At 37.1% G+C, this 11004-nt stretch overlaps 1 protein-coding gene across 1 annotated transcript in view; it reads left to right on the forward strand.

The window, feature by feature from the left end:
• Nucleotides 1–10705, forward strand: part of LOC122539413 — a 64303-nt gene extending 53598 nt beyond the window's left edge. The window contains exons 11-13 of the mRNA XM_043674228.1: nt 466–595; nt 9188–9291; nt 10004–10705. Of these exons, the coding sequence (XP_043530163.1) occupies nt 466–595; nt 9188–9219 (162 nt within the window). The 3' untranslated portion in view covers nt 9220–9291; nt 10004–10705. The remainder of the gene's footprint in view (nt 1–465; nt 596–9187; nt 9292–10003) is intronic.
• The last annotated feature ends 299 nt before the right edge of the window (nt 10706–11004 follow it).

Consider the following 11004-nt stretch of genomic DNA (forward strand, 5'->3'; position numbering starts at 1 on the left):
ACATCCGCTGCTCTACCTGTGTCTCAGAATCCTCTCCAATAATTTGTCCACCACTGACATAAGACTGACTGGCCTATAATTCGCAGAGTTGTGCCTATTCCCTTTCTTGAACAATGGAATAACATTTGCCACCATCCAATCATCCCCCCCCTGTACTTTGGTGAGAAGGCAATAAGCAGCCAATAGTTTTAAGTTGACTTTTTTCGATCTCGATAATGTTTGAAGGGATTAAATATTTGCAGCGTTAAACTTAATTCTGCTTGAGTAATGTTCTTTGTCATTGCATATGGTATCTTTCTACGTAAAATATAGGTGTTACCAAAAATCTAAATTGCATCACATGCATTAAAACTATTTAACTTAAGTTTATTTATATCAATATTTAGATTGGACTTTATGATCTACAGCTGTTCCATGATTTTTCAAAACCAACAATTTTAAAAATGCATTTATTTCCTATTTCAGAATCAAAAGGTAAAGTTGGAAACTGATCTTGCAAACCTGAAAGCCTATGGAGCATCATTGGACGCACAACTGGACAGTTTAAAAATGGTTCCAATGCTCTTTCAATTCCACATTCAAATAATGGATAATGGTAAGTTATAAGTAGTGCTGACAAAGTTGACATTTATGTCCATCCCTACGTGCACTGGGAAATTTGGGCCACCATCATGACTGAAATTGTGCTGCTCTGGGATCAAACTCGCATAGACCAGATAAGCAAGGAGGTTTCTTTTCCTGAAGGACCATATTACACCCTTTGGATTTTTATAGCAATCCAACAGCTTCATAGTCTCCTTCTTCAATGATATCAGCTCTTTTTTTTTTAGTTCTAACCTGAATTCAAATTTACCAACTGCTATTTGTTCAACCATAGTTTCATGAAAATTGCTAATGCAATGTTTAAACATCTATATGGTGAAATATATCTGCAAAGTATGTTGCTTAATGATTCTTTAATTCCCTCCAGCCTAACAGCCCACTGAAATCTCTGCACTCCAAGTTCTAACATCTGTACTTCGAGTTTTCATTGTTGGCATGAAGTCAGCTGTCTCAGCTCTGAGATCTCTAAACCCCACTGTCTACCGTATCATCCTTTTAGGGCATTCTTTAAAACCTATCTGTGACAAAAGGTTTGGTCACTTGTCTCATTTTCTTGTGGCTCTATCAAATTTTGATTGCAGTTCTGTGAAGCACTTTAGGACTTTATATATGCTAGGTTAGACAGCAATTATGTCAGTAGCAGCATAAACTCCAACTGGAAAAAATGTAGACTATCCTTAGTGAATTTTAATCCATTGATCATAGTCATTTCATTTTAGTTTGTATGAGCCACAAAACACACGCAGATATTATTCTCATTTGTTAAAACTGCTTCCTATTCCAGAATCATCCTTGAATGGAGAGTCATCTCCTAACTTCCTTTCTCTATTGTAAACTATCACCGTAACCACTCCACACTTACCTCCACCTTTTACCTTTTACAGCAAGTGTGAGGAGTTCATCGATTTCTTTGTCATAAAGTTTGAGACCATCCAATCAGCTATCTAACCCTGTTCCCACCAAGTGAAATTTCCTTGCAAGTTCCTAACCATTGTGTCCTTCTCTAGTTTTTCATTCTCTTTCTAAACTCATCTTGCCTCCATTTCCATTAAACTACTGACTACTATCTAATTTCCCTACATGCCTCCCATGTCAAGTGACAGTGTTAACAGCTCTCCTCAGGTTCTATCCCTCTGACCTTTTTATCATTCGTCATCACCCCTTTCCTCAAAAAAAGGCCCTTGACTGCTTTGTCTCTAATATTCATTTTTCATCTTTTGTTTCTTTTCTAATAATCTTGGAACATTTTGTTGCTACCGAAATTCTGTGACCATCTTTCCTTCAACTCCCATATTTGAATCAGTGATCAGGCTTCCATCCCTGGATAGTGCTGAAATAGCTTTTACCATAGTAACAAATGATACCCTATGTGACTGACAAAAGAGAAACTATCCTTTCTCATCCTTCTCTACCTGTCTACATCATTTTGGAATTGTGATCACATCCACTTGGGTGAGACTGCATTCGCCTGTTTTCATTCATGATTTATTTCCCATTCTTCATTCCAAAGCTATTACCTTTGGTGTCCCCAAGGATCTACCCTTTTGCTCTTGCTACTTCCTGCAAGTTGCCTATCACTGCCATCATCCAAAAATACTTGCTGTCTGTACTGGTGAGTTCTGTCATGATCATCAATCTCTGAATTGTGGACTGCTTAATTGATTAACTTCCATAGAATTGTAGAATTTTACAGAAGTAAACGATCAGATCCCTGTTGTGTGCCAGCTCCTGATAGAGCTACCCAGCCAGAGTCATTTTCCAGTCTTACCTGAAACCCTATTAAGTTCATCACTTCCAAATGTATATCCAGCTCTCTCTTGAAATCTCATCTGGAACCTGATTCCTCCACTCTCCCAGATAATGCATTCCAAATCCTGACAACTGAGTAAAGAAGTTTGTCCTTGTCTCGCTCCAAGCTCTCTCGCTGTCAGTTTTGAAACTGTGACACACAGTTAATGACCTGCCAGCTCATGGAAACAGAATATTCTTCTTTATGCTGTCGTAATTTTGAACACCTCTTAATCTCCACTGCTGCAAGGAGAATAAGCTCAATTTCTTTAATCTTTGCTTGTATCTTAAATCTCTCATTCCTGGTATCATTCGAATAAATCTCCTTTTGCACTCTCTCAAAGGAGAGAGTCCCAAAACTGAACGCAATACTCTAAATGTGGTTTGACCAATGATTTTTTGCGGTTTAGCACCACTCTCTCGCTTTTCTACTTTGTATCGCTATTTATAAACCCAAGGATACTATAAGCTGTCTTTGTACCCCTTTCAACTTTCCTAGCCGCCTTCAATGAATAATGCATGTGAAACTTGAGGTCCTTCTGCTACTGTTCTCCTCCTCAAAACTGTACCATTGTTGTCTGTCTCTCTCTTTCTTCCAGCTGTTATGAACCAGACCAAACCCCTTCAAAACTCTCAACGAGATAACTAGACTCTAACTTTTACCTTCTTTAAAGACAGGTGTAAATTGCTGTGATCTAGATATAGTTTGATTGTTCACGCCACTCAGCCTTAAGCAAAATACATTTTTCGCTAGGTGTAAGAATAAATACAAACAAAAAAAATAATTTATGTAACTTTTAATTCTATTGGAAAACTGATTGAATAATAGATTATTTATCTACTACACAGCAACTGGTCAAAAATAGTACAATCCCGTAAACAACCTTGGTAAAGGCAAATTCAGTAAAATAGATTCTCTAACATGCAATGTTTCACTAGTCTAGTAGAAAAGAACACAAGAAGAAAATTTGGGCAGAGAGAGAGAACTGCAGCATTTCGCTGTCGTCAACAGTGATATATAACAGCTTCCACAGCTAACTTCAAACCCAACAACTGAAAGCTAAATAAATCCTGGATCTGTGGGAGCCTGACTGCACCCATTCATGCTGCTTCTATTGTTTTAACTTTTAAAAGAAACAACAGGGCACCTCAAGCTGTTTACTTTATTGGTTTGGAAGAGAACTCCCTATTTGTGTCTCAAAACTTCTCTTCAAATGAAACCTGTATAAAATACACCTCTTAAAGCTATAGTATCATCATGCATCAAAATGTATTACTTCACATTTCTCTGCATTGAATTTTGTCTGTTCATTTGGTCTATTTGTCAATGTCCCTCTGAAGTTGCTCAGTGTCATCCTCACAATTTACTCTTCTCCCTAGCTTAGTATCAGTTGTAAATTTAGAGGCTTTTTTTTCCCTCAACATCCATCTCCCAATTACTTAAACCTGAAAAAGCAAACGTCTCAACACTGACCCCTGGGGATCACCACTTTCACATCATCTGCAGTCTGGGAAATAGCTGTTTCCTATCTTGTAGCCAGCTTCAAATCCATTCTGTCAAGGATCCATCAATCCCAACCATTTCTAATTTGCTAACCAACCTGTCATTTGGCACTATATCAAATGTTTTTTGGAAAAAAAACATCCACAGCATTCCCCTCATTCACTGCTTGTGTCGCCTCATTGAAGAACTCAATTGAATTTTTCAGAATGATCTGCTCTAGACAAAGACATATTAACTGTCTAGTATTAACTTAGTTTTCTCTAATTCCTTCTATGTCATGGTTTTCCCACTATTTGATGTCAGACTGCAAGCTAGTCACATACCCATAAGAAATAAATACAGAGGATATCCAAAGCCAGAGTAGATTCCTGGGTCATCCTTTGCCCCTTCCTTCAAGGACAGTGTCACATTTGCAATTCAGTCTACTGGGACACATCCTGTGTTCATAGAGGCCTGGAAAATTTCTGTCAACAGTTGAACAATTTGCTCCCTTACCCCCCTCAGCAATCTAAGATGCATCTCTTCTGAATCTTTTCTACTTGAAGTGTTGCCAGCCTTTTTAGCAACTCTTCTTTATCTTTCACTATACTGCTCGGTTGCTCTGTACCCACATTTTCAACAAGGTCATTGTCACCATTTTTCCGCCACCATTTTGAGCAGTCTGTTCAAAGCTAACAAAGTATACAGCTTATAAGGCCTTAATGTTTTTAAAAGTTGGAACAATAGAAGCAGCCTGAATGGGTGGGGAAAGCTCCCAAAGTACCAGATTTTTAGTTTTACCTATCAGCAGTTGCTAGATTCTTGAAGCTGGATGTAGATGTTCTTATTCCCCTCTCTGTTTCAACTAAAAACTTGGATTCTCTTCCTGCTTCTCGAATGGCATGTGAGACAACTTATTTTATTGAACTTGCCCTTGCCAAGGGTTATGGGATGTTAATATACATTATTTTGTTAAGCATTTCAATTGAGTTAAGCCAATTCTTTTCTTATAATTTTATTTTAATCTGCATTTTAGCTGTAGTGTAAAAGTAGTATAGTTTGCTTAAAGTTGAGTAGTTTGACCAATCAAATTGCATCTGACTACAATGCCTTACAATTATTTTAAAATAAGAAAAGGTTAGGATCTGGGCTATTTTCTTAATATATTTTGAGGGGGTTTGGTCTGGTCCATAACAGTACCTAGCTTGCACTGTCTTCATTTCTCTTTTGAAATTCTCTCATTTTTCATGCACTGTTTCAGTACTAGATGGACATAACTTCCCTTCCAATTAAATATTAGAAAGACTGAAACCAATGTTTCATTTTTTCAGCGGTTCCTGCCACAAATGCTCCTTCCTTCGCACTGAATCATTCTTTACCCCCTCAATTGTTTGAGGCCAGACCAGAGTGTTCACTACTTTGGGAACATATTTGACATTGAGATGAGCTTTCTTTCACCATGTCCGTGCTGTCATTAAGGCTGTCTATTTCACACTGTTAAAACATTGCCTGGCGGGGCCCTTGGCATCCCCTGCCTGTTGCTGAAACCCTCAAGCATAGTTTTTTTAATTCTCAGAGGTAACTTTCTATTGAACTCGAGTCAACCTTCCATCATCTACCTTTCACAAATCCGAGGACGTCAAAATTCCTGTTGGCTGTGTTCGAACTTGCAGCAAATCCATTTTTCTGTCCTATACTTGCTGACCTACATTGGGTCCTAGTTGAACAATGTATTGATCTCATCAATTCAAATAATTGTTTTAAAATCCTTCCAAGTCTTGGCTCCTTCTTACCTCTAATCTCTTGTAGTGTGCAATCATCAAGATATCTATTTTATCTAATTCTGGCCTCTTGAGCATCACAAATTTAATCACTCGATCATTGGTTGGCAATGCCTCCAACTGTCTAATCCCTTGGCACTGGAATTCCCTTTCCAAGCCTTTCCATCTAATTACGTGCTTCTTCCTTAAAGGTGCTCCATTAAAATGTATCTCTGTCATTCAAGCTTTTGGTGATCTGTTCTGGTATATCCTTATACATCCCGATGTCTAATTTTGTTTTTTAACACCTCTGGGATGTTTGAAGACACTTAAAATATAAATTGTTATTGGGGCAGGCATTGCCAGGTATATCTAGCACATGTTCTCCTAAAATAATATTTCAGCAATTTTTTTCCAGGCTATTGGCAATATGTTCTGAAAATTAGGGGAAATCTAACTTTTTTTTTTATAACTTAGCTAGCTTGCATACTGCAGAAACAGTTCGTATCTCTGGATACACTCTGGATAAAGGTGAATAAGTAAAAGGATATAATGATTAACTCAATGTTACTGATTATGTTTGCAGTATGCACAGAAAAAGGAGGTTGCCATTTGATACCAATTTGTGAGAAATCAGCATAAAATTAGGCTACCTCCTTATAAAGGTCTTACAAAATTGGTGGGAAACTTATGAAGATGACAAAGCTACAGAGGGATGCAGATGGGTTAAGCAGTGAGTAAAGATCTGGCAAATGGAGTAAAATGTGGGGAAATGTGCAGTTGTCCATTTTGAGAAGAAGCGTATTGTCTCGTGAAGATTACAGAGCTCTGAGGTGAGAACATTCTAGATGCTGTATCGATGTCATCCAAGTCGAGCAACTAGTTAGGAAAGCAACTGGAATGTTATTTACAGTGAGAGGGATTGACTACAAAGTAGGGAGGCTATGGTTCAGTTATACAGGGCATTTGTGAGATCACAGCTGGGATACTGTATATAGTATTGGTCACTGAATTTAAGAAAGAAAGTAAATGCATTGAAAGTAGCTCAGAAAATTTCCTAGACTTGGAGTTGAAATTCATAGGTTGTCTGATGCGAAATTGTTAAACAGGCTAGGCTTCTATCGGCTGGAGTTTAGAAAGGTAAGAGATGACTTGATTGAAAACATAAGATCCTGAAGAGTCTTGACAGAACATTAAGGAATATGGAGTTGATAATTGGGAATAATGAGTTCAAGTTAGTCAGATCAGCCATGATCTTATTAAATGGCAGAGCAAGCTTGAGGAGCCAAACAGTCTACTTTGTTTCTGACTTGTGGTACTACCAGTCTAAATTCAGATTGCACATCTTGCTATTTCACTTTAACATTATAGTTAGTCTTGATATCAAGCCCAGTACAGTTGGCAAGATACAAAAGACTTTTATGGGGAGTAGAGAAAACAAAACTCCTCTTTTCCTGAAGGTGGGGGAGTTCAAAACTAGGGGCATATTTTTAAGGTGAGAGGAGAAAGATTTTAAAAAGAACATGAGGAGCAACTTTTTTTAAAAGTGATTAGTATGTGGAATAAACTGCCAGAGGAAGTGGTGGATGCAGGTACAGTTACAATGTTTAAAAGACATTTGGATAAGTACTTGAATTAGAAGGTTTGGGGGGATATGGGCCAAACGCAGGCAGATGGACCTAGCTTAGTTTGGGAAGATGTTTTGGCATGGACTGATTGGACCGAATGGTCCATTTCCATCCTCTGACTGTATACATATTAACCAAAAACGCCCTCTCCCTGCCAATGTTAAGTGGGTAATGTAACAGGTATATTAGAGTTAAACCAAATTTTGACACAAGGATAAAGCATAGTTGTACTCTCATTATGTGCTCCTTTATGTATAGTCAATGCTTAATATTGGTCTTAGCAGAACGTGAAAGCAGATGTAATCATTTTATGAATGTAGGGAAAGGAGAGTGGTGAATGAGTAGATCTAGTTGCTCATATATGCTGACATTGGTTTCTTATACTAAGCAAGTTTCTTTTGTCGTTGTGCCCCCTTCACCATATGTTAGTTGGTGTGTTATGTTGGAGAGAGCAGAGATAAATCCATGCAGCATAGCGGGACTAATTCTCCAAAACTCTGCGGGCTTCCCACATTACTAACCAGACTGGTAGAGACTCAAAGCTTGCCTTCACCTACAGGAAAAGAATGCTTTTTTTTTGTTGTCTGCAATCTATTCTAAGTAGTTGGGAACCTTGGCTCATTTCTTGACATTCCACTTTGAGATTCCTCTCAGTTTAGGTTTTTTGCTAATTGTATTTAATCTTTGTTTTTCCTGTACAAATTAATAAGCTCCACAAAATTGACCATTGGAAATAATGAGGAGAAAGTGAGGGCTGCAGATGCTGGAGATCAGAGCTGAAAATGTGTTGCTGGTGCGCTTTTCCAGCAACACATTTTCCCTGGATGCTGCCTGACCTGCTGCGCTTTTCCAGCAACACATTTTCCCTGGATGCTGCCTGACCTGCGCTTTTCCAGCAACACATTTTCCCTGGATGCTGCCTGACCTGCTGCGCTTTTCCAGCAACACATTTTCAGCATTGTAAATAATGTTTTTACCTGTTTTCTCAGTTATCATATCGTTTAAGTTCAATGAAGTTGAATGTTGTTAAAGAACACAAATTTAACTACTGCCAGTTGTTTAGGTGGCATGATTTATGAAAATGCTGTATGTTCCTGTTTCAATATTAATGGTTTATTTGTCAGAATTTGCTAAAATATTATGTCAAATTTAAGTATCCATCTGCCTTTCTCCAATTCTACTGCCTTAGAGATGCTCAGGTATATGGGAATTTTAATTCTACTGTAAGTAAAGCCTAAATAGTAAACTGCATCTGGTTTCTTAGCCTTTAATCTTGAACTTGTCCCTCCACGATTGCTCTTCAGGTGAATTAGCTGATCCAAACAACATTTCGGGTCCCAGATTGAATTTGTAGCCAATGACGAGTTAGCTGGCTTCAACTGAGGTGGCACAAGCACTACAATTGTCTATAGGATCTGGGTTAAGAAGGGGGAAGATGAACCAGAGTTTCCGCTCCCTATTGTTTTCTTGTAATTCCTGCTGGAACCATGTTAAACTGACTTTGAACAAGATTTCTTTGACGGTAGGCGTGATTTCATCTGTGCAGTTGGTAGTTTGTGGCTCTCAGCAAGACCAATCTTTGATAAGCTATGTAAAGCAGCCATTTATAGGTGTGAATCTGTACAAACCATGTTTAGTCTGATTGGACTAAACTTTTACATGTAGCCTTGGTTATGACGTTGAATCTGTAGTTTGCAACATGAGATAATACTTGAATACTTCTCTGTGCTCCTCCAAGTGTAACACAGCATCCTTCTATCTGCAATTTACTGGTAGTGTTTCTGCTCATCTTTTGAATAGAAGTTGAAATGCAATAGAAATGCAATGCCATACATTTGAGCAGCCCAAATTCATTTTAAATATGTATAAGTTACTGGTAAGTTTGATTTTAATTTGTAACAAGCTACTTATGTATGATCTCACAGAAAGCATCCAAATTGCAACAACCTTTTGTTAAAAGTACAGTGTATGAAGAATAAAGATATGTTAACTGATGAAGAATGGAAACGATTTTGAAGCAGCGGCTCAGGTCAGATGTGAATACTGAATTTCAGTGGGTTTCTATCTGTTTAAAGAGATTTTCTGTTGAAGTTGACTTTTATGAATTAGATTTGTCAGTGTTTTATTTTAATGCAACAATTTTTGCAGATCTATATGTTTTCACAGTATGCTGTATTTTGTTATAAAAGCACGTAGCGAATACATTTTACCAATATATTACAAACTATGTTGATCATGTGGCACAGTTAAATGTTGAATGCTCATTAGTAAGAATTGCCAATCTGGGATCAGCACATGATGATTATTATTGGCTAAACTGTGGTCAATTTAACTAGGAGAAAGTGAGGACTGCAGATGCTGGAGATCAGAGCTGAAAAATGTGTTGCTGGAAAAGCACAGCAGGTCGGGCAGCATCCAAGGAGCAGGAGAATCGACGTTTCGGGCTTATGCCCGAAATGTCAATTCTCCTGCTCTTTGGATGCTGCCTGCCCTGCTGCGCTTTTCCAGCAACACATTTTTCAGCTGTGGTCAATTTAAACACTATAAGGGGCAATTTATTGAAATGCCTAAGTCCATTCGTGGAAGATGTTTACCACTGTCATGTAAAACTTAAGCACAGTAAATGTAAATGCTTGCCAACCCCACCAACCTGGCAACACTCTTCCTATTGAACACAACACTACAATTTCATGGTTTAAACTGTTTTTTATGTACTAATTGACACAGCATTTCTTTTACAGAAAAATGATAGAATGAAATATCTTTTACAACACGTGAGTGAAAGTAGTCTTCATTTGTGGTTTTTCTACAAATTTGTGAATGTTTTTTCATTTAAATTATTAGTAATTATGTACAGTATAATACATGTACAATAATTATGTACATTAGTGGAAAACTACTTTGCCTCGTTTTTGAAATTGTAGAAATGTGATTTTTTTTTTGTAATACTTGTTATTTGCAGCCAGCTATTCAAAATGTTAATTTTTTGTACACAATGTACATGTGTATCATACATGCTTTTTAATGTAAATTGGCTACTAATTTTTGAAGCATATATTATGCTGACTTGCAAGATTACTTCCAGTTGGTAATGCACATTATATTGAACATAATTGTTCTTGGTGCAAACACAGAAGGCGAGATTGCCAGTAAATAGCCATTGTCTAATACATCGGTTAGTTGGTGCTATGTTAGTGAGACTAATGAATTGCACTTTCATATATGGGTCATATTGTAGAATGTGTATTTTTAAATAATGCTTAAGAAAACTATTAATCTGTTTTATAGATCTAAAGAAATATGTTTTGCCATTTTAAATGTTTACTAAATCATTGAGAACACTGTTTTCTATATAGTATTGCTACATTGGGACAAAAAAGCACTGTATATTTATTTTTATTGTGGAAATACTGTCAAATCCAATAAAAATGTTTTTAAAGGTGGTATTTGCTGTTTTTATGGAAAACTAAATTGCAAATTTACATTTTATGGTGCAACTTTACATATCCTAGCACCATGCAGCAACGGCTGGTAACAATGGCAAGAATTATTGACGCCAAATAGGAAGAAAAACATCTACGCCATTGATAATTGGCCAGGAAAGAATATAGTTTTGGGGGGGTGGATTAACATGAAAGGATTTGATTTGTACCTATTGTCAAAGGATAAAGCATAGAAGATTGTGATAGACTTTTTGTTTTATTCAATTTTCAATATTTTTTTAATCAAATTTTGCTAATCA

Source organism: Chiloscyllium plagiosum, chromosome 32, assembly GCF_004010195.1.
Source record: "Chiloscyllium plagiosum isolate BGI_BamShark_2017 chromosome 32, ASM401019v2, whole genome shotgun sequence".
NCBI lineage: Eukaryota > Metazoa > Chordata > Chondrichthyes > Orectolobiformes > Hemiscylliidae > Chiloscyllium > Chiloscyllium plagiosum.